We start from the raw sequence: 23,613 nt of genomic DNA, 5'->3' as shown, positions 1-23,613 counted from the left end.
TGGCGGTGGAGAGGAAGCACGGTGGCAGCTGCGGTTGTTCTTCTTCTTTGGTATATATTTTTTCCTCTGTCACTTCCCTTTCTCTCCTCTGCCTCCCCCAAACGTCCCCCCTCTTTCTGTAATATTTCTCTTCGGTCATTCCCTGCTCCCTCTTCTTTTTTTTCTCTTCTTCCTCCTATGTTCTCCCTTGTTTTCCTTTCTTCCTCCCCCTAGTTTCTGCTGTTTTGGTCCGTTTCTCTTCACTCCTTTCTCTCTCGAAAACTTATTGTTTCTCTCTTTCGGTCTCTCCTTTCTCTCTTAAAAAAATTGTCGGTCTCTCTCTCCCGGTCTCTCTTCCCCTTTCTCTTTTTTTCTCCCCCGCCATTCTTCTGCGCGTTCCTCTGTATTTATAGGTAGTTGGGGAGAGGTTTGCCATACCCTGTTCAAGTGCAGGGCATGGGTCTCCGTCTCATTTTTCTTCCATAGTGCTTGCAGGGTATGGTTGTGTGGGTATGGGTCATGCGGGCTTTTTGGGCAAGTGGGGTGGAGAGAGAGAGAGGGGAAAATGATTTAAAATCTTCTTCTTCCCTGCCTCTGCATGCGCAGGGAAGAAGGGGAACAGTGTCGTTCAAAACGACACAGTGTTCTGGTTTTTTTTTAAGAAAAGAAAATGTAATTTGGAAGAACCCAAAAATAGGTTATGACAGTTTTCATCCTCATGACGTTGTCTCCATTCCTGGGCAATGCATGTTGAAAAAATATAACAACCTGAATCCCAGATCCGTGACTGGCAACATAAGAGCGGTGTCAAGGGGACACCTCACCCACACTAAGCCCCATAACATACATATCATAAAACTAATACATATAAAATTCATGCAACAATTCATAATCTTTCAAATATTCCTCAAAATCAATAAAACAATTTATAATTCAAAATATTTATTACATTGAACAAAATCCAATCTTTGAAATAAAAATCTAAACTTCAATGAAAACAGCGTAATAGTGGAGCATCTAAGACATCGAATCACAAAAAATAAAAAAAGCTTCGCGGAAGCAAGCAAGGCATACCAACAAACAAAGTAGCGGAAACTCTTAATTAAAGGTCAATCTGCTAATGAAAGCTAAGACCCTCAAATATTATTAAAATAGAGGGGTGAGTTCAACCAACTCGGTGAAAAAATAACATTTAATATATATTTTAGCTATTTATAAGTATAAGGACTAACACACACACACACACACACACACTCACTCACACACACATATAAACATACATTAAGCTTAATAACATATGGTAATGTAATACATGTCAGATATATGTTGCTTTATTTTCTAAGTACTCATCTATTCTTGATTTCACACTCACATTCTATTGAATTAAATTATATTTGATATGACATTCATTTGCTTTGATATTCATATGAGTATCTGTTATATCCTGATATCGATATACTTGTCAGTAACTTCATGCTAACAAAGAGTAATTAGTCTATGTACACCTAGTATTCTGTATGCCTAGCTAGTGAAAAAGACACCAGCCTGTGGCGACTGATCCTCCCACAGTGATCGGGGACACAAACCTCATATGGTATCAAAACCTTAGTGTTTCATTTGTTATCTGAGTCAATGATTTTTTCTAGTATTTAACATGTATTCAATTACCATATATTATTATGCTTAGTGTGTGTGTGTGTTCAAGAATTAACCAATTGTATTCATCCTATAATCAACATACATATATTATTTATATTACATGCATATTAAGATTATCTCACTCATCCAAAAAACAATGACAAAAGACAAACAGATATATAACTGAAAACTACTAATAATCACTAAGAGAAATGTAAGCAAAATCTATAATGGATACGGAAAAACACTAAAAACAACTCGAAGTAGATAACATAGAAGACTATAACTCTAAAATTTAAGACCAAAACATAAATATAAAATCGAAATAGATCCACCTAATCATCCCGAACATATCCCAAGGTAACCAAACTTAACAGAACCAATCAAACCCCATTACTTGGTCAACCGGTTGACCACCACCATAAGCCAACTGGTCAGCTGGTTCAGACCAGCCAGTCAACTAGCACTATCAAGCAAACTGGTTGGCCGGTTTAGCAAACCGATTGACCGATTGATCGGGATTCTATAATCTCGATCTACCAGTCTTCCAAAATTCTGTAGATTCTTAAAACCTAAAAATTCCTGACTTCATATCAAATGATTTTAAGCCAAACTAATACTAAAACATCAATTAAACTTCTTAAATCATCAATGTATTCAACATCATAAAAACCCTAAAACACTTCTTTAATCCACCAACTATAAAATCCCCAATAAAAAACAACAGAAGACAGAGTCATGATACTTGCTTCTTTAACCCTTCTTAAAACCCAAAAGCTTAAGTTTAGATAGAGCTAAATTCCTTGTTATTTTTTGAGAGAAGTTATGGCAAGGAAGAGAAAAAAGAAGAAGGGAAAAAAAAAATTCTTTAGCGAACCTCTTCTTTAAATATATAGGTTAGGTTGGGTTCTTAGGTTGTTCTTAGGCTTTGGTCTAATGGGTCATGACATGGGTCTTACAAAAAATATGTTAGGTTTTGCATCGATGGCCTTTCTTTTGTTCATCCTTCTTCGCTCTCTCCTCTTTGGTTCCAGAGCCAAATCATGCATATTTTCAAAGCAACCCTTCAATTTATTTATTTTTTTAGATTTGGTTCATGTTCTTTTTATTGTTATTTATTTTATTTTAGATTATCCATGTAACGTTTTGACTTAAATGAATAGGAAAAGGCTACAAAGCCCTTGGTGACTTAAAGAGTAAGTATTATTAAATGGGGGGTATGGTAGTAATTGTATAAAGAGATGATAAATATAAATAGAAAAAAAAAACAAGAAGAGATCTGAAAATTTTGAAAGAGAAAACCGTGAGAGAGAAGGGAGAAAGAAGAAGAAAAAGAGAAAAGAGGGAAGGATAAGGGAAATAGAAGGGAGTTGGAGGAAATAAGTTTAAAGGTAAGATTTAGGTTGTTAAATGTATAAATGTATGTTAATTGAACTTTAATTTCAGTTTTGATGAATGTTAGGGTTTTGAAAATTTATGTTTTGGGTTTGATTGAAGAGTTAATTTGAATGTTATAGGGTTAATTGTTATGGGTAATTGATTATTTAGTTGATTATGGAAGATTATGATGATTTTGAGTTATGATTTTGTTTGAATGTGAATTTGTGTTAGAAATAAGGAAAGAACAGTGGGTTTTCTGTTGAAATTATGGTTTGGAGGTTGAAGATGATGAAAATTCAATTTGGTCCCTCAATTTGTGGAAATTACAGTTTAGTCCCCAAACTTTGGAAAATTTACAGATTGGTCCCTAGAACATATTCCGAGATTCTGAACAGAATAAAAGATGAATTATGGGCAGAATTCCTGTATAGTTATGAAATTTTAACACTTTCAATTTGCTCCTTCAATTTGACAAAAATTACAATTTGACCCTAAAATTTTGGTAAAATTCCAGAATGGTCCCTGGAGCATCATGAGATATTATGGACAGAATTGCGGATTAATTATGGTCAGAATTTCAGTATAGTCATGGATTTATGACAACTTTAGTTTGATCCTTCAATTTGACAAAAATTACAATTTGACCCTAAAAATTTGGAAAAATTCCAGAATGGTCCCTGGAGTATAATGAGATATTCTGGACAGAAATGAGGATTAATTATGGTCAGAATTTCAGTATAGTAATGGATTTATGATATTTTTAGTTTGGTCCTTCAATTTGACAAAAGTTACAATTTGACCCTTAAAAATATGATAAATTACAGATTGGTCCCTAGATGTAATATTAGCTTTTGCAGATTGGTTTGATGAATAATTGAGGGTTATTTAGTGAATTATTACCAATTTTCTTATTTGTTTTATTATGGATTGGATTTCGAGAAAAACCGTTTCATGTTGGGTGTTTAGAAAAAATAACTAGTTAGTTCAAAAACATATAGGGTTATGGAATATACCCTTAGATAAGTGTATTAAATAGGTTATATATTATTTTGAGTCATTCTTGAATATGTCTCATTTATATTCAGATAATCCTGATATTCTACCTGCGAGACATCAGTAGGATTTTTTTCGGTGTCTGCTTTTGACTTCTGTTTGCTTTTGAGTCAGGTGAGTGGATAATTTTTCATATGCATGAGAAATATTATAAATATTTTATTTGTTAATATGAATTGGATCATGCTTCTTGATAATATATGTATGTATATATATATATATATATATATATATATAGACACACACACACATATGTATATGTTGATTATTATCCTTGTTTTGATAAAGCATGATCAATTGTTGAATCTGAATTCTTGATATGAACCAGTATATATTTTGAATTGAATTCTGAATTGATAGCTCCTCATTTGATTGATGTCATGAGTTGAGCCTTGAGATATGAATATGTCTGTTTGATTATGATTATGAACCTATGGTATGTCAGTCAGAATACCCATGCTAATAGGGTAGTGTTAGTCTTTGTGCACATCATATATGAACCCTAGTTGGTCGGGGGAGTCACCAACCTGTGTGGACTGATCATCCCACAGTACGGAGCCTCATGCTCATTGCATTTTGATTTTCTGACGAGCTTTACCTTCTGATATTCTTGTTATGGTCTATTTGAGAAACCTTCCTATAAGAACCTAGAACCATACTTGTATATATATTTCTCATTGTTTTATTACCTCATGTGTGTATATTGAACGTTATCTACTCACTGAGTTGTTGAACTTACCATCTCATTATTTATCCTTTTCAGGCTTATAGCTTGATAGCAGGTCATTTTGTTGGACCTTCAGAACCTGCTCTTTGGTTGTACTTTGTACCTTTTTCTTTATGTCTAGTTAGTGCTCCAAAACTATGAATTTATATGAACTCTTGTATTAAGACAATTCAATTATATTATGAAGTTGATTTTGTTATTAATGCTGCGTTGAACTCTGATTGAGTAAGGATAAGTTTGTATGTAAGTTTGGGTTCGCATAGGTATGGAACCTTGGAGGGGAACCTTGCCTATGTGCCGGTCATGGATCCGGAATTCGGGTCGTGACAATCCATGGAATTAGAACTCTTTTTTCAATTTAATCCTCCTTTGGTTTTCTCACCTTTCAGATTCGGTCCCCATTCTTCTGATTTTATTTTTTTATTTTTAATTGTTCTATTAATTAAATTATCTTTTCAATTGTATCCCTCAATATTTCATATCATTCTCTTAATTGAATTGTTTTTTCAATTGCATCCCGCAATATTTTAGTTTAGTTTATTTTATGTTAAATTTGTTTTGTTTTTAATCTTTTTTTTATTGGAACTTTATTTTTTTTATTTCATCCTTCATCATTTTATTGATCGGGATTTTGTTAATATTTCAGGTCACGAGTTTGAAAGATTTGATCGGATTGGCTTGGATCTTTTTTTTCCATGTCCTTTTTTACAATTGATTTTTTTTGTACCGTTCTTCAATAGGATTGTCCCGGTCTCATGTGCTAGGTTACGAGTTTCACGTATTAGCCCAGTTTTGCTCGGAGCAATATTTCTTTTTAAAAAAACTTATTTATTGTTGCTATTGTTGTCTAATTTTTTATTTTTTTTTATCATACTATCAAATTAATCAAGGTTTAACTCAATTATTGAATTTCTCTTATTCTTTAAAAACACAGCATTCTTTTAAACTTTTTTTTTTGTTGAAAATAAATTTGGTTTGGCACACGACGTGTGCATAGGACACCAATCTAGTGGTTGTAGTAGCTAGTAATCATCAAATCTTTTTTTTTCCTCTCTCGGAACTATTAACGCAAATTACATTATTTGGTTTTGGCATTTCAAATTGGATATATATGATAATGAACTTGCTCTTTCATTCATCAACCAAGTTATTCAATTGTTCATAGACTGACCAGTTCTTTCCCTTCTTTTTTTGTGTGGAAAACAGAAATTTGGCATCTTTGTATTCATGTCTCACATCAAAGAAAGCATATGATACATAAAAAAAAAACTACTTGAGGTGCCTTATACGTTTACATGTTGTAGCTAATTGGTGTAAAATGGAAAGTTTTGTTCGGTTCAATACTTGCGAAGTTATGTAATTTATGGCACTAAACTCCATTTTGAGACACACATGTCGAGCACCAGGTGAATAGACTCACCAGAATATACACAGATACATGGGGAGTTTCCGTTTTCACATAATCAATCAGCGAGGCCTGATAACGGGAAATACACCACTGACTAGATCACTTCCAAGGAAACCGGAGGAGGCAGAAGGTTTGCCTGTAGTAAAGAGAGCTGGCGAATCCACCCCTGACATTCCAGATGTCTCAAGCTCTGATGAAATGGGGCCAGATTCTTGGAGCATATAGGATATATTCTCCAACTCGCGAACCACTTCCAACATTGATGGTCGTTCAGCAGGCTCATCATGACAGCACTTTAGGGCCAATGCCATGAATTTCTTGACACAATCGGAGGGATAAGGACCCATTTTTTGGTCTACGATGGAGAACATTATTCCAGATTGACATGCTGCGTTAACCTGTCGTTGACAAATAGAAGAGGCAACAACATTAGATTCTGATGAAGAAGGGTGCAACTTCAGCATGGGAATCCTCTCTGCATGTTTCTAGTGTCCTATCAAAAACACTGTTTGTGCTCCACTGCAAACTTCTAGTTCTATGGTGCAAACAAGGAACAAATTTCAAGTAGTTAAGGAAATAGGTTGTATGTTTAAGGTATCATATTATAGCATGATTGATAATCTGTCCTCTGATGTTGGTGGTTGAGCATAAGAAAACTATTTTAGCTGAGAAATAGATGCAAAGATCTTCATCCGAGTCTAAAATTAACAGTAATGTCCAAATAGTTGCCTTTTTTTATGAGACCAGACAGGGGAAACTGGCAAACACAATTGAATTATTGAAAGAATCCCTGGTTATAGTGTGAAAATAACTCTGAAGCTTCTACAGTTACTGATAGAAACAGATTTAATGCCGGTCAGAGGTTCATGCAACAAGAATTGATAAATACTACAATGTTGATATCCACTATTAATCCTGCTCAATTTTATCCTGAATCAAATTTTCACAGTTGAAAAACAATAAGCAGTTGTTTAAGTTATGGTATTTGTGATGAACCGTTATGTACCTCTCGAACGATATATTTTCCATGAGATATAGGCTCCATCCCTGTCAAGAGTTCAAGAAATACAACTCCAAGGCTATAAACATCACTCTTATCTGTCAACTTGTTGGTCAGAAAATATTCTGGATCGAGGTATCCCTGCATGGAGTTCAGGTTCAAGTGAGTTCAGTGCATTCCCACGTCAGATAAATATATCATGTAGAAGAAAGTTCTGATTGCTACCCAAACTTGCTTTTTACCAAAGGTTTGGATATATTGCTAGGAAAAGGTACCCTTTGGAGAAGAGGCCATTGGTAACTATTCAAATTTCTATGTAACTTTCATAACATGGATTTGATTTCACAAGATTGATGTACCAATGCTGAAAGGGACATGTTATATTATGATATTAGACTAAGCTTCAGTCATTACCTAGTCATTATAGAAATTTCCAAGACACTGGGAAATTGGAAAGTATAAAATGTGTGATTTCTTGTACATTGAAAACATGCGTTATAGTGATGATCTTAAATGTCTATAGTATTGAAATTACAGGTAAAGGTTATAGCATCCTCTGAAGAGAGTTTCATAATCCACAATTCAAATTGATCATGTTACAGAATGCTACATACCGGCGTGCCTTTCACAATTGTGGATATATGAGACGCACCGCCTTCGCAATCTTGTACTGGTGCAAGCTTCGAAATTCCGAAATCTGAAACTTTTGCAGTAAACTTGAAGTCCAGTAATATGTTGTTTGCTTTGATATCTCGATGGATGATTGGTGGCTCAGCTTCAGTGTGAAGGTAGAGTATACCCTTGGCTGAACCCAATGCAATATTCATCCTCATAGAAAAACTTGCAGGTCTTTTGAATTTACCTGTCATATCACACATCAACAATGTCAAATATGACTATATACAAGAAGAAATAGTCGAGCTTCTACACCATGGATTTTGTTACCCCCCCCCCCCCCTCCATCCTTTTTAAAACAAACAAAGATGATGACATAGCAGAAGAACAATGATTAATTATGGTTGAAATCTAAGATGAGAATCATGTTACACCCTTAGAGTGACATCTAGCTAGCAACTTCGAAGCCTTATTTAGTGCTCATCCTACCCCTGCTAATGCTATAGCTGACAATGCTTCCTATTCTCTTTCAAATACTCCATATAAATTTATTTTTTGATTTCCTTGTGTAGATAAATGACTAACTAGAAGAGAATGAAGGGAAAAAATGAGAAATGAACATGAGGCTTCAGTATAATCTTCTGCATACAAATCCACAAAACTTTCTTCAAAATGTTTGGAAAAAGAAAACAAGAAGAAGAATCTAATCCAACAACATCACAAGTTGCACAATACAAAATGTTTACCAGAGAGGAGGTATCCAACAGATCCATTAGGCATGAATTCATACACTAGCATCTGAGAAATACACAAAACGCAAAGATGGTAAGTTGTTGATTTTGAAGTAGATAATAGGCATTTTGGCACTCAATTTTGACAAGATACTGCCAGAATTTTCAAAAGAAACAAAGAGAAAGCACAAAGAGCCTAGAACGACATTTTAATGCATCCAACTGTTGGGAAGCTAAAATGACTCTCGGTCTGAGCTGTTATCCCATAATCATATCACAACAAGTCGTATGTGACAGGTATTGTTACCCACAACGTACCTGCTCGCCTTGTTCAACACAATACCCAACCAATGGCACCAAGTTGCGATGATGCAAGCGTGACAAGAGTTCAATTTCAGTGAAGAACTCTTTCTGACCCTGCAAAGATCCTTCATGTGCACGCTTGATGGCCACTATTGTACCATCAGCTAAAACTCCTTTATACACCTTTCCGTAACCTCCTTGCCCAACTTGCATAGAGCTATCAAAACCATTTGTTGCCATTTCAAGTACTAGAAAACTGAACTCTTTCACACTTTCAGTTTTAAATGGAAGTTTTTGAGCTGCATGGAAAAAAATAGCATCATTCCTTTTTGATGGAGACAAGTAGGGGGGAGCAAATGTCATAACAGGATAATGGCTTACTTGACTTTTTCTTGAAAACTTGACGATAGAATCTCTTGTGCTTTTTATAGAAAATGAATGCAATCACCAAAGATATAGCAACTATGAGGGACATGGATCCTAACACAATTCCAAGAAGGGCACCTCTGCTCATTCCTGATTTCGGAAGCTTGAAAAATATCACTGGCATTTTCAAAACAATGAAAGCAGTAAGTTCTCTGTATATGATTCGTCATGTAAGAGAAAGCCCCAACACCTCCCCTGGTATTTCTTGGGTCATGCATTTGATAAAATAACGAACTAGTTTGTAGAATAGAAGTGGAGGAAGATGCAGCAATTCTAGTCACTAGGCTCACTACTAGTAACTTACTGTAGTTTCACTTTATCATACAGTGCAGATACAAAATTGGTGTTTGAAGTGAAAAACATGTAGCTCCAGAGACATACCATTTTTGTAAGGTCCAAGGAGCGTGAAATTAAGTAGATCATATGGGCCAAAGGTATCATCGCTGGGAAAGGAAAATGTAGCAAACTCGTCCATGAGCTGTAGAATCTCGCTTGTGTTGAATTTATGAGTATCATTACTAAATGAAGGAAAGATTTTCAAATACATCCTCAGCCGGGGACCTTCTTCCCACATGAATGAGTCAACCACTAGTTGGTAAGGGTTCATGCCAAGATAGTCGGTTATCCAAAGCTCAAATGGGAATTTATATGGTTGAAAATCTGATATGCTGGGACTTCTCAAGCGTAATCCAATGCCAAGAGGTGCAGCACAGAAGCAGGGAGAAGGAGATTCTGGAACGTATTCAAAATTATCACTGAAGGGACAAGATTGAGTTTTGCAGCCTTCAGGGAAGTCATTTGAGCTTCCAGGAGCCTCAGTATCTCCAGTTGGGACTCCACAAAACGGGAGTATGTTTAGCTCATTTGCTCTTTGACAAACAGGATTGCCTTGAAGCCTAGATATCCAGTTATTAAAACTCTTAAAACTATTTGCTACAATATTATTTCCTGTATTATATATGCAAGAAACTCTCTCGGAACATTTCACAACGGTAACTAAAGTCATTGTAGCAACATAGTCTAGTGAAAGAAATATTAAAACTAAATTCTAAAAGCATGTGATTCAGGGATACAAAAATAAATATTATTTGGATGTGACTGACTATATTATATATAGAAATTATATAACTTGATTAAGTAGGAAGGAAAAAAAAAATTACATAAGTACTATGAGAATGGGGGCTGGGAAATGGGGGCTGGGAAAAGGGGAAGGCAAAGGGAAAGTTATTCATGCACATAACAGCAGGCACAGTGCAGAAATGATGATTCTATATATTAGAGAAGGTAACAAGCAAGAATTTACATGTTTCAGCATTGCAAAACATCATATAATTTCTGAAATCCAAATCTAATTGCAAAAAATCTAAGGCATGAAACTTACAATGTTATAACAAGTTTATGATGGACTGGGTTCCTTGCACGATAATGATACAAGGTTTTGTCCAAGATAGTTCAGCACAGTGCAACCACTAATTGTGAATGGAGTTATGTGATGAAACAACATGGTTCAATGAGTTGAAGCAGTGAGACAAGGAGTGACTGCTTGGGATCTAAGGAAACATCTAATCATAATTGGCAAAAGGACTTAACAATCAAATGATCAAGACATGGTCTTTATCTCATTTAGATTAAATAAAAATATTATCGAAAATAAAAACAAGGTTATGCATCAGAAATTAAAAACAAGCATAAAAGAGCCCGGATGCAGTGACATTATTAGGAGTAAAAAGAAATGTATCTGTCAGAAAGTGAATATGTTATATGGTAAAACAAATCTCACTTGATGCTAACGTTTGCAGGAGGATTTATAATGCCTGAAATATTCGTAAGTGAATTGTTCCGGAAATCCCTGCAAGTAATGCACAGTATAACAAGTTTAGGTAGAAGATACAGAAGTAGGAAGGCCAAGAAGTTCATCACTGTGCCTGATGCAATTTACCCCATAAACAATATAAATTGATACAACGAAGGATATGACATGGCAATAATTAAGAAAAGACTGAAAAATTCAGTCAGAAAAGGTTGCTTTCTGTAATTAAGCCTTACAAGGTAAGTTTTGCAAATGAACCAAGAGTCAAACTCTGCCAAATGTTAGTGGGAGCATCACCACTTAAATTGTTGTTCGCAAGCAACCTGCAATAAAATATAATCTTCATTATCAACTGGTATCATCCATCAACTATAAAATCAAAGAGCTTCATAATATACGATTATTTTAACCACGCTAGCATAGTGTGTAGCAAAAAAATAACAGAAAGTGCACAAATAAATGCAGAGAGGTCTTACAGTTTTTGGAGATGAGGAAAGCCTGAGAAATTTGAAGGGATTGGTCCAGTGAGCATATTGTTGGATAACTTGCTGCAATATTAAAAAAAGTTGTGAATTACTTTTTCATGTCAGAAAGAACAAGGATCGCTATATTAACCGCAGCAGCGAGGATTTTGAATTTCACATGAATACTCGAATGAATGAATATATAATGTTAATACTATACATCAAAATCATTCTAGAGTTGAAGACAAATCTGGTGGTTTGTTTCTGGTTTCACCACATGGGATTTGGATCATACCCTCTTTCATCGTGTACAATCCCATTCATACATTGTGCGCTAGTCTTAAACCAGTTGAATTATCTTTTCTTTTGTTGCTGTTTATTTTTTGAACTTCCACTAACGCTATTGTAAGATATGCAAATAGTAGCATTTCATTAAATGCTAATGTTCTTGTGGTGATGTTCTATTTCATAATTTTAGCAGCAAAACCTCTGCTGTTGATGCATACTAGTATGTATATAGTTTTGTATGCACGTCAACAAGCATAATACACAGTGTAGAGACAATTCGAGCTGAAAAGCACCTGAGCTTCCACAAGTTTGGACTTCAGTAACTTACATAGTTGTGATATTAACAGAAAGCTTATTTGTCGGTATGCTTCCGACTAGCTTATTTGAGCTTAGATCCCTGAAAAACAAATTATTAATAGCCGTCAGAAAAAAATCAACATTCTAAAACAGATCCTAGTTAATTTGGAAAAAAAAATAAAACATTATTTTAAGACAACTACTCTACATAGTCATGAATATTTGCATATAAAGAACAACAACCAGTTCAAAAGGAGGGCAACTGCAGGTTGTTCATAGAATATGACTGTTACTGTCACCTATTAAATACAAGCACATGTAACGAGGAAAGCTACATGCTTGAAGAATTTGTAAGAAATAATGATGGTTAAACGAAATACTCGAATTTTGCCTGAAGACTTACAAGTAGAGAAGGTGTGGTGAGCCACTCAGATCGGGAACAGATCCTTGCAAGTTGCAGTTCCTAAGACTCCTGCAGAGCTCAATGTGAGAGTGTTAATTAAGAACCAGTTTTAGAGAATTGCAGTTCAACAAAGGCAAGCAAGATCATTTTCCTAAAAAAGGACATCAGAAATTAACAAACAAAAGACTAAATGCAACTCTATGCATGTGTGACAGATCCCTATATGCTTTTTCACCATTGAGATAACATTTTTACAGCATGCTTTTTCATGAAGAAAGTAAAAGGCTGAAGTATGGAGAAGAGCTTACAATTTCAACAGTGTGGACATGTTTCCATAAGACTCTGGGATCTCCGTTCCATTAAAGTTGTTGTTATCAAGTTGGCTGCAAAGATTTGGAGTCAGTCATCCTTCTACATTTAAAAGAACTGCACATTTTCGACTAATTTTCACAATCCATTCAAAGTGAAAAACCCTTCAGAAAGAGGATCAGAAAACCAGAAATTAAAGCCTTTTAGTGAACCTATTGGCATATTAACAGTATTAATACGTCCCAATCCATTTCATTGTATTCAATGATAAAATTACCAGAATTGCTTCTTCAGCCTATAAAATTGGATGCCTAAAGTATTGAAAATTCGCATGAAGTTTTCTGTCTAAGCTCTAGATAAATTTTTAACGGTATACATTAAATCTTCTACAAAATGTCATTGTTTCTTACAAAAAAAAAAGGTGGGATTTTGAAGGAATCCATGAAGGAAATGAGATTCAATTGAGAATTTCTGAAACTTAAAGGGACCTAATTGAGAAAGAAAATTGTTAGGGGACTCAATTGAGACTAACAATATAGCTGGGAAACTTTTTTGAACTCTGCCCAAAATCAACACTCACCCTTGATGTATAAAAAATGAATTCAGCAGAAACCTGACTTCCAATCACACCGCCCCTTTAAACTGAATTTTGAAAAATTATAAAGTGCGGTAAAATAATTCAATGCTAATCTAGCAGGAACTGCTTTCAGAGGTGAAATCTTTGGAAACAACTGAAAGTCGAACATAACCCCAAATGAAAACCATTACAAGACACAAAACATATGTTAGTTTAACAAAGACATTCACCTTGTTGACAAATATACAAGATCAGTGTTAGGGAGTCTGAGCACAAATCACACACGAGCTTATGCATACAAAAATCAGTGAATACATTTCATCAAGTTAGAGTCGTTATGAGATGGAACTTACAAAACCAACAACTTTGGCATCTTTGAAAGCTCTGGTGGAAGATAGCCTGACAAGTTGTTGTTATCCAACAGGCTGCAAACGTTGGCAACAGCAAGTGACAAGAGAAAAAAAAAAAAAAAAAAGGAAACATGAACGCAAAATTAGGTTCATTTGCTTCGAACTGACAGTGACTGCAGCTTCATGAAAAAACGGCAATCAATTGAATTATATGCAGGTTGTAACGGAACTTACAAGTGTATGAGTTTAGGTAATGCCCCAAGTTCTGGCGGAATCTGACCACTGATTGAGTTGTTGTTCATATGACTGCAATTAGAAAACATCCATGAGAACATGCAAGAAGGGGAAGAGTTTGTCCCCAAAGAAGAATCCACTTACAAGTGCTTGACAGTGGCCAAGTTTGCAAACGATCTGGGAAGTGGTCCTGATATTTGATTTATGTCCAGCTGAAACTTGGTTATGTTGGGGAGATTACCAAGCTCATCTGGCAAAGGACCCGATATTTGGTTTCCGCTCAAAAGCCTGCAAATTATAGAGAATGGTATAGTAACTATATGCCATGCAATGATCCTTGTCTATATTACTCATACCCACAAGGAGATCTCCTGCTTTCCAATTTCAGAAAGCAGAAGCTTGACCAATCTTGGTCACCTGTTTTGGTAAGATGGATGTAATGCCTAACGTAAGAATGACTTCCTATTTCTCTCTCACACTCTGTCTTGAACCTTTCCTCTCCCTCCCCTTCAAAAGAACCAAACAAAAAAAGATGGATTATTCTCCACCAAATTGCCCTCTATCTTCCTTCCTCCCAACCGTAGAGTAATATGGAAAGTTTACTTTTTCAAGAATCAAACAACTAGCAAAGAGAAATTTGTTTCTTAGCACTTGATTTTGCAGTAACATAACGTTCAGCAACTATTACGTAGAAAAATTATCCAGCAGTTTATGACCAGATTTAAGTTGTTTTTTTTTTAATTATTTTTCTAGTTAATTTTAAATTTTAATTATTTGTTTTATATATATAAATTTTAATTTAATTAGTATTTTATTATTTATTAACCTTAATATTAGATAGATTCTATTAATTAGAAATATTTTAATTAGAAATATTTTTCTATAAAAGATTTTAATTACTAATATAAAAAGAGATGTCCAATTTATTTTACGGAGATCAATATTATTATTCAGATATTCAATAAAAATACCAAGGAATTTTCTCTAGATTTCTCTACAGTTTGGTCTATAACCTTAGAGCTTGAAAATCCTAGTTTTATTTACGCTATATGTTGCATCAGATGGTATCAAAACAGGTCAACATCCGGATCGATGATGAACCATCTTCATAATGGTGATCAAGGGATGTAGCCTATTTAGAATCGACTTGATCGCCATTCAGTAGCGATAGAAGCTTTAGAGGGGTGAATGCAAATTAAGTTTGGCGACATCAATGTTAAATTTGATGACCTTACAACCATATTTAAGGCATTAAGGTTCCGCACAAATATGAACCGAGAAATAAGAGAGGCACACGTCGAGGATGAAGCCCACAACCAACCTGTCATTGAACCAATTCATGCAAATCTTTGTAGTCAATATGACTATGAGTATTCATTTAATGAAGATCTATTTTGGTTGATGGGAGGCATAAATAGGAATCGCAAAAAAAATTGAACGTGTTTGGAGACTTACCTTAGGATTAACCTCACCTTAGACCTATTCTTAAAATTTCATCTAGATAACCACTTATCTACGTTAAGGGTGTTGATGAAGATGAACTTGATGGGGTCCATAAGACCTTGTCAGATCAAGCCAAACAACCACAACCCGAGAGATAAAAATCAATCAACGTGATTGAATTTTAGTATGAGAAAAACCTTTCTTTGACGAGGATGTTCTATATGAACCTAATGGAGATGATGAAGAAGATTTATATGATGACGGAGATCTTCCAAACAAGGACATGGAGGACTCGTTAATTTCTGAAAAGTCTTATGGAGATATTATGGAAGATTATTTTGGAGTTCTTTTAAATACAACAATTGAAGTACTGGAGGACATAGATGATGATGTCCTTAAGTTATCTGTCAGAAATTGAACTCTTTCACTCTAAAGGAACAAATACTTTGAATACAATATTGTAGCTAACTTATTCGCAAAGTAGCATGTCTTTGACCTATGAGTTCAAAATTTAATTTATGGTGCATGTATAATAAGGAAGAATTCATATTTGATATTATACCTTATTCTCTTATGAAGTCCACTTATAGTTTCTTCCCACATTTTTCTACTTCAAACTCAAGTTCATCAATTGCTGAAGAAAAGGATGATTCAAGAGAGCTTAAGTCCATGTGTTCTCCTTGCTTTACTAACACCAAAGAAGGATGGTAGTTGATGTATGTGTATTGATAGTCGGGTTATTAATAAAATCATTATGGGATACAGGTTTCTAACTCTATGATTGGATGACATGCTAGATCAGTTGTGTGGTGCATTAATCTTTTCAAAGATTGACTTGAGAAGTGGGTACCATCAAATTTTGATTCGACCAGGGGATGAGTTTCAAGACAAAAGATGGGTTATATGAGTGGTTAGTCATGTTATTTGGGTTAATGAATGTACCGAGCATATTCATGAGGCTAATGAATGAGGTTTTGCAACCTTTCATAAATAAATTCATTGTGGTTTATTTTGATGATATCATTATGTTTAGTCATAATGAAACAAGTCATATTGAGCACTTAAAAAGTGTTCTGGAGGTGTTGCTGAAAAACAAATTGTGTGTGAATATAAAAAAGTGTAGTTTCATGACTAGCAAGTTGTTATTCTTGGGTTTTATAATAGGAGTTGATGGAGTTGAAGTTCATAATGAGAGAGTGAAGGCAATTAGTGATTGGCCCACGCCCAAGACAATTAGTAATGTGTAGAGTTTTCATGGCTTGACTATTTTTTATAAGAGATTTATTCGGAATTTCGGTAGTATTGTGGCACCAATCACCAAATATTTGAAGAAGAGAAAGTTCAAGTGGGATCATAGAGGAAGAGGTAAAACATTGTCAGCTTTAGAGGATAAGTATTACTAGCCTCGGCTCAAGCGTGATGCAAATAAATTTGTTCAACATTGTTTTACTTGTCAAACAACTAAGAGGCAATCACAAAACATTGGTTTATACATGCCTCTATCTATACTTGGACATATATGGGAAGATGTTTCCATGGATTTTATGTTAGGCCTTCAACGAACTCAGTGAGGAATGGATTATGTTTTTGTTGTTGTGGAAAAATATCTAAAGATGACACATTTTATACCCTGTAAGAAAACTACGGATGTGATCAGTGTGGTTAGGCTATTTTTCAAGGAGATAGTGAGGTTGCATGGTGTTCCAAAATTCATCACGTCTGATAGAGATATCAGGTTTCTTAGTTATTTTTGGCTAACTTTATGGAAAATGTTTAATTACTCTTTAAAGTTTGGTAGCATTGTTCATCCATAAATTAACGTTCAAACAGAGTCTCTAAACAGAACTTTGGGCAATCTAATTTATAGAATTTGTGAAAACAAGTCTACACAGTGAGATATTGTATTGGCTCAGGCAAAACTTGCTTACAACAGTTCCAAGCATAGTGCTTCTAGAAAGACATTATTTGAGATTGTGTACATAAAACCTCCAAATCATGTACTTATTTACATTCACTGTCTAAAGCTGCTAGATTTAGCAAGTGAATAGAGGATTTGGTTGAACAGATACAAATTGTGCATTAAAAGATCAGGAGAAAACTAGAAGAAGCAACTGCCAAAAATAAGCATGCAGTATACAAGCTTAGACGAGCTAAATTGTTTTAAGAAAGAGGCATGATCATGGTTTTCTTGTATAAGAAGAGGTTTCTAGTAGGCACCTATAATAAACTAAAAATGAAGAAGTATGGCTCGTATAAAGTACTAAAAAAAATCAATAATAATGCTTATATTATTAATCTTCTGGATAACATAAATATATCGAAGATCTTTAATATTGTTAATTTTAATATTAATATAAATACGGATATCTAATTTATTTTATAGAGAATAATATAACCCTATTTTTATTTTCGTTATACGCTGCATCATACAATTTTTTAACTCCAAATATTTCAACTTACAAAAGCTGCAAGGAAGTCATTTTCCCTATCTCTTTTGGTATGCCACCACTTATATTGTTCCACATAAAATTCCTGCAAAAAAAGAAGAAATTCAAAAGGATTGAGAGTTTCAATAACAAGGATGATGATTAAATAAAAGATGATCATCTGATATTAATTAATGGTATGCTAATATGATCTGACTCACAATCTTTTTGCATATGATAGGAGACCTAGTTCAGGAGCTAAATTTCCAGAGAGATTCAGACGTAGCATACGCCTGCCAGAATGAATTATGTAATCAAAACGTTGCATCATCTGATCAACCTTAATCTATAAAGACAACAGCAAAATATAATTATGAAAGTATAAAATCAGCATACAATTCTTCGACGTGACGATAACCATCATTTTTCTCGACGCAGATTACTCCTGTCCAGTTCGATGTACAAGGATCACTCTTTTTCCAGTCATTAAGATTGCCCTGTGTATCTATGAGCTTCCGACGGACTGCTTGCAAAGCACTGACTGGAACACAGAGGAAAGAATCATTCCACAGTGACAATAACAAAACCAAGAAACATAATCAACCATGCACATGCTTGTAAGTGTGTCTGTTTATTCATGGATAAAGAGGAGAGAACCTTCCAATGGATGAGTTTTCTGCGCTGAAGAAAGCACAACAAAGTAACATTGCAACAAAGCAATAATGACTCCAAAGAGACAGAACCTCAGCCTCAACATCTGTCGAAATAAAATCCAAGATGATCAGCATGTAAGAAAGAAACACAGAGAAAGAAGTAAATTGTCGTTGTGGTAGTCAAGAGGCAAAGCTAGCTTACTGTTATCAGAAAGACTACCAATTACTATATGGTAAAGAAACTTCACCTTCATGCAGCGAAGGGATTGTGAGATAATAAGAAGCAAGAAGAGAGCAGGCTAGAAGAGTGGTCGAGTCATTCTTACGTATAGAATTTGCAAAATAGTCAAGATGTTAGATAGCCATTAAAAAAAAGAAAATTATTGCTCAAGGCAACTCCCAAGCCACTGTAAGGCGCCGAACAACATAGTTGACCATTTTTATTTTCTATAATTATTGTTCTTTTCTCGTTCATTTTCAATTAATTTCCCCCCTCTTTCACCTGAATTACACCCCCATCTATTCTTGAGTGGCTCAAATAAAGATTGGGATAATTTCCTGTTTAAAAAAAAAAAAAAGTGGTTGGGCCGCAGAGGACAGGAAAATTTCGACAAAAATCTGACCCTGTCACAATTGGTATCATCCCAAATCCCTTTGAACTTTCGAAAGTGGCCTTTTTTCCTTCTTTCTTTTTGATCTTTTATATTTACAAGCAATGAGATATCTACGAGTCCCTTTGAATGCCTCGAGACGACACTTGCATCGTTCATTTCTGGACACGATATTGCATGAATCACGGTTTGATGCCATTGGTAAGATGGGCAAATCAGGATATTATTGCTGGACATAATACAAGAGCATCTCCCTTTTTTCTATGTTTTTATCCAAACTCTATATATTATGAATTGTGCACCTTTCTCCAACGGTAAGCCTTCTCCCTTTTCTAATATATTTCCGAGCAACTAAATCCTCCCGGCTGGGTTGTTTTAAACAATATAACGAGTGAAAGGAGACTTCAAAAAATGTCGCCTCGCCATGCTAGTGGATAAATTTTAATCCCGTTTAATAGTGAAGTCAAAAGGACCACGTCAAATTAACCTAAATAAATATAGTGGCATGGAAGAGATCATACATTAATGTCCACAACCGAAACTAAAATTTTATGAGAATTTGTACCGAGTCAGTGAAGTACGGAAACAAGCCATCAGAGAACCTATCATGGAGCGCTGAGGACATCATTTACCAGATCAACAATTTTACATTAGATTATATGCAATATGAAAGTCTAAAAATTATCAAATGAAAGAAATGGTCTTATGATTCGGTCCCTGTCTCTCTCCATGCGAAGGTATTTGTTTTGGACGTGAATTTCTATAAAATCAACCACATTATAGATAAGATAAATGTTGCTTCAATAATACAATTTGATATGAGATTACTCAAATAGTGTTCTTTGACGGTTTACAGTATCTGATAGTGAGCGCCAAAACAATACAATAACAAATTGGAAATGTTCTCATCAAATCTCATGCTGCGTAAAGCAAGGTAATAAAGTACAAGATGTAGGAATAAATCAACTGTTCTTGAACGGTGGGAAGTTAACTGCCTCATATTTCCATGATATACATGACAATCAATCGTGAAAGCTTCAAATTACAGTAAAATGTGATGTAGACTTACAAGTGGGTTTCCTCTCTATCTGAAGTCCTTTGTGCCATTGCATTTTGCAAGTTGAATCAGTTACATTCAAGCACAAAGAAGCCTGTCCTCACCCCAGTCAACTAGTACTTTGGGTACCAAAACATACCTTTAATGCCCTCAGGATCAGGTTCAAATCCCAAATTCCGATAGAACTCTACTACTGCAATGGCAATCGAATAAATCCATGTCAAATCCCACAATCAAAATTTATAACTCTGATCAAAATAATTGATCCCAATCAAAAGAGAACATGGTTTCAAGGATACTAATATTATAAGAGAAGCAAAGCTTAAATGAGTGCAATTGGACAGGATTGAATTAAATATGGAAACAAAGCAAGCAGTGCAAAATAAGAAACAATCTACATCCCTCAATCAATCCTTGACCCTTTCTGAAAGATAAAATAATCAAATGTTTTGCAGTTGCACGTGCAAGAAAATACGAGTCGCCAGCCCCACATCCAGGTGAGAGGTACCAACATCTAACTGTAGCAGAAGATCTGACAGATTTTATGGTGGGAATGCAGTATAATGAACCAACAATGCTTTTTACTGTACAGATTGCTATACCTTGACTATCTGCAAATAGCGTTATATTGCCAATGTCCCTTTGTAGAAGAGCTCTAATAATCTTTTCAACAAGTGTCTTACCAAGGCCTTGGCCCTGAATGAAATATAAAACAATTTTACGAAGTGATGTTAGCTGGCATAGTATCAAACCAATTATAAGAATCTCTTAATATCAGAAGTGATAGGTACATGCACTTTTAGAAGATGAACAGTGAGTTCATTCAATTAGTACATGATTCCAAGTCCAAAATTACTTTGTTTCCATGCTCTGAACTTAACCTTTTCATGTCATGAACCAAGACAATGAAAAAAGAAAATCTGGAAAAATGCTGTAGCCACCATAATCTGAAGTCGGCTAGGTCCTACTTGCTATCCATTCCAAACGCCTGCCATTTCGTAGCCAAACCAAAGGATCACACTACGACTAGCAATCAGTAAGGCTTGTTCTCTCCCCATTCTGCCACCAAAATATTTCCTAAGGTGACTATAAAGTCAACAATTCCTGCAGGACGCATCACTATTCCCATAATCATGCATCCCAAGAAAAAGGCAAGCAGAAAAGTAATAAAATTTCAAGGTTCATTCTCCTCGTGCAGACAACTATGGAAGAAAATTGCACCACGCATGTGTCTATGGACTCATATTGTTGCATAACAGAAGAGAGTATTTCTAATTCTCTGCATCAGCAACTCAACACGGTTATCTATTAAAAAATAACATGAAGTATACCTGATAGCTAGGATCAACCAGAACATCCCAAATTGTAGCATTGAAGGCATGATCAGATGTAGCACGAGCCATGCCAATAAGCTTCTTTTGGTCATTCCCCTCTGTCAAATAACTTCTCCAAGTACACTAAGATGTTTACAAAATAATTTTAGATGTGGAAATATGCGTAACTTTAACTTAACAAGATCAATTACATGAAATGGGATGTCTTACAATATATCTACTACGTACCCGATCCAGGTGATTTCCGTATAGAATGCAATGTGGCTACCATGTAGCTATTTTTTAAAGCTGCATCTAATTTTGACAGTGGCCTTCTAGGCCAGCCCACCTGTTAAGCAATGATTTTAGTTGTTTTATTGATTTTGGATTTCGCAAGTATATTACACCATAAAAATGTTTTGCCACTAATTAATTGGTGATCCTTCAAACTGGAAAGAAAGCATGCAGATTTCAAATGTGTGATGTGAGCAGCAATCAACCAATAATAGCTCATTGAATCGATTGTCCCAATCTTCCATTCATTGAAAGTTGGACTACTTCTGTTATTTTAACCCAATATGATAGCATCATTTTAGACTCTGGGTTTTCGCAAGTCAGAATCCAGATTCAAGAAAGACTCTTCTGGGTAAATTTATAAATTGTGAATTTAAAAGATCAGCTACAGACATTACAGAGCTAATCATTTTGTAGCAAAATCTCCTATCATCTTCACCTCTTGACATCGGCCAGAATATGAGCCCGGTATTTGATTTTTCATTGAGTTTATTCAATATCATAAGATTGCGACACAAAATGGCATCAACCAGAAACACAGTTACCTTATCACACAGGGTCTGCAGATCATAAATATCAACATCCCCACCAGAAGAGAATATTATTTGCTCAACCACTCCATCTTCCTCAGTCTTTTCCACAAGAACAAACTCTTCAGGCTGTGGTTCTTCCTCTTCTTCGAGCGTAGAGGGTGATTCCACAACTTGTGTCGAATTATCCTTCAAGAACCTGCAATAAAACACAACAATGAAAACATCCCCGTTACATAAAACTAACTAGTGCGGTAGACAAATTATAGAAGCCCAAAAACTTACCCAGCACACAATGCCCAGTAGCCTACAACCTCACACGACACCGTAAGCATTGAATCTTTTACTCTCCAAAACTTTCAATTAGCAATCATAAATTCACACTACAACCAAGTTTTCCTAATCAAAACATACCGGATTCCATACAGACTCAAAGTGAAATATATTCCCAGGATTGGTTTAGGACATAACACAATCACAATTAGACAGTGAAACAAGATAAATTAATTAATTAAAAATAAACCAATTCATGTTACCCTGATCTTATGGAGTCCCAAAAGTTAGACCTGAGTCTCGAAACCTTAAGCTTTCTTCTCCCTGCAAAAAAAATATAAAATATTATCAATTCGAAATCATTTCAAAGCAGGATAAAAGGAGAAAATTTAGGGCACAAGCAAGAACACGCCTGTATTTGCAAGTCGGTAGTTGATATAATTGAATTGATGATTAGATGGTTGAGCTGAAAAATTTGGCAATCTGCAAAATTTGAATTAATAGGGTTAGCTTCAAAAACCCTAATTTTTGAACTGGAAATCAGCAGATGGCTTGAAAGGAAGATTTATTTTAATTAGTTACATGGAGGGACGCGCGACGACGTTTAGGACGTTTAGGATTAGCATTTTTTTGGTCTTCTGCGTTGAGGAGAAGAGACAGTTGCTTTGCAGGGGAGTGGAAGGTGTAGATGCTTTGCTGTGTGACTGTCACTGTGCTGTGTAGGGGTAGACACTAGACAGACGATGACGGAGGTTTATTTCAAATTTTGATTTTCTATTTCTGGCCCAGTGTTTTTAAGGTATTCCACAAGTTGCCTGATTTTGTTTCTCATGAAATTTACATTTAAGTCACTCAAGATTTTTAATTGCTAATAAGCATAAAGCTGGCTTGGTGATTATTTTTGTTATAAGTGGCTTGCGACTGATGTTAGTCAAGGTTTTTCTGGGTTGTTATTGGGATTTTTTTGAAAATTAGCATGGTTTTGAAAAACAAATTGATAAACTAGAACTACTTAAAAACA

At 35.1% G+C, this 23,613-nt stretch overlaps 2 protein-coding genes and 1 long non-coding RNA gene across 7 annotated transcripts; 1 reads left to right on the top strand and 2 right to left on the bottom strand.

Moving 5' to 3' along the window:
- The first annotated feature begins 4,126 nt into the window (after positions 1-4,126).
- LOC127904452 (uncharacterized) lies at positions 4,127-4,980 on the top strand. Its single transcript, XR_008057652.1, has 2 exons — positions 4,127-4,164; positions 4,814-4,980. It is a non-coding gene; the product is annotated as an uncharacterized LOC127904452 (long non-coding RNA).
- Positions 4,981-5,889: 909 nt separating this feature from the next.
- Positions 5,890-18,865, bottom strand: LOC18109804 (probable LRR receptor-like serine/threonine-protein kinase At5g37450). Of its 2 annotated transcripts, none has more exons than XM_052448166.1 (21): positions 18,717-18,865; positions 18,519-18,618; positions 18,258-18,402; positions 18,083-18,154; positions 17,896-17,967; positions 14,137-14,280; positions 13,993-14,064; positions 13,762-13,833; positions 12,831-12,905; positions 12,523-12,591; positions 12,151-12,219; positions 11,547-11,618; positions 11,307-11,393; positions 11,041-11,109; positions 9,642-10,156; positions 9,216-9,377; positions 8,850-9,133; positions 8,547-8,598; positions 7,800-8,047; positions 7,192-7,326; positions 5,890-6,583 (listed from the first exon to the last, which is right to left on the bottom strand). In XM_052448166.1, the coding sequence occupies exons 2-21, from the start codon at positions 18,616-18,618 to the stop codon at positions 6,245-6,247; spliced, it is 2,853 nt and encodes a 950-aa protein (XP_052304126.1). In that variant the 5' UTR covers positions 18,717-18,865; the 3' UTR covers positions 5,890-6,244. The 2 variants fall into 2 exon arrangements, with proteins under 2 accessions (XP_052304126.1, XP_052304125.1); XM_052448165.1 differs by having other exon boundaries at positions 18,763-18,818.
- A 1,055-nt stretch (positions 18,866-19,920) lies between these two features.
- LOC7472491 (probable acetyltransferase TAP2) lies at positions 19,921-23,363 on the bottom strand. 4 transcript variants are annotated; one of them, XR_008057548.1, is made up of 9 exons: positions 23,175-23,363; positions 23,001-23,075; positions 22,856-22,912; positions 22,335-22,518; positions 21,745-21,844; positions 21,514-21,614; positions 21,064-21,241; positions 20,785-20,878; positions 20,320-20,375 (listed from the first exon to the last, which is right to left on the bottom strand). XR_008057548.1 is itself a non-coding variant. In XM_052447738.1 (8 exons), exons 1-8 carry the CDS (start codon positions 23,216-23,218, stop codon positions 20,296-20,298), a joined length of 735 nt encoding a protein of 244 aa, XP_052303698.1. In that variant the 5' UTR covers positions 23,219-23,360; the 3' UTR covers positions 19,921-20,295. The 4 variants fall into 4 exon arrangements, 3 of the variants coding, with proteins under 3 accessions (XP_052303698.1, XP_052303699.1, XP_024449011.1); XM_052447738.1 differs by lacking the exon at positions 21,064-21,241 and having other exon boundaries at positions 19,921-20,375; positions 23,175-23,360; XM_052447739.1 differs by lacking the exons at positions 21,064-21,241; positions 21,745-21,844 and having other exon boundaries at positions 19,921-20,375; positions 21,514-21,639; positions 23,175-23,362.
- Positions 23,364-23,613: the final 250 nt, after the last annotated feature.

Source organism: Populus trichocarpa, chromosome 16 (assembly GCF_000002775.5).
Source record: "Populus trichocarpa isolate Nisqually-1 chromosome 16, P.trichocarpa_v4.1, whole genome shotgun sequence".
Lineage (NCBI taxonomy): Eukaryota > Viridiplantae > Streptophyta > Magnoliopsida > Malpighiales > Salicaceae > Populus > Populus trichocarpa.
Note: the sequence above shows the minus strand (reverse complement) of the source record. Positions and strands in the feature narration are given on the sequence as shown.

Excerpts from the sequence above, each read along its gene's own strand:
- LOC18109804 (XM_052448165.1), bottom strand. Across the intron at positions 17,968-18,082 it reads CTATCATATGCAAAAAGATT|GAATTTTATGTGGAACAATA; the intron begins GTGAGTCAGATC and ends CTTTTTTTGCAG. Across the intron at positions 14,281-17,895 it reads ATGACTTCCTTGCAGCTTTT|GCTTTTGAGCGGAAACCAAA; the intron begins GTAAGTTGAAAT and ends TATAATTTGCAG.
- LOC7472491 (XM_052447738.1), bottom strand. The coding sequence starts at position 23,218 with ATGCTAATCCTAAACGTCCTAAACGTCGTCGCGCGTCCCTCCAT. Across the intron at positions 23,076-23,174 it reads GTCGTCGCGCGTCCCTCCAT|ATTGCCAAATTTTTCAGCTC; the intron begins GTAACTAATTAA and ends CAAATTTTGCAG. Across the intron at positions 21,615-21,744 it reads ACGGAAATCACCTGGATCGG|AGGGGAATGACCAAAAGAAG; the intron begins GTACGTAGTAGA and ends GTTATTTGACAG.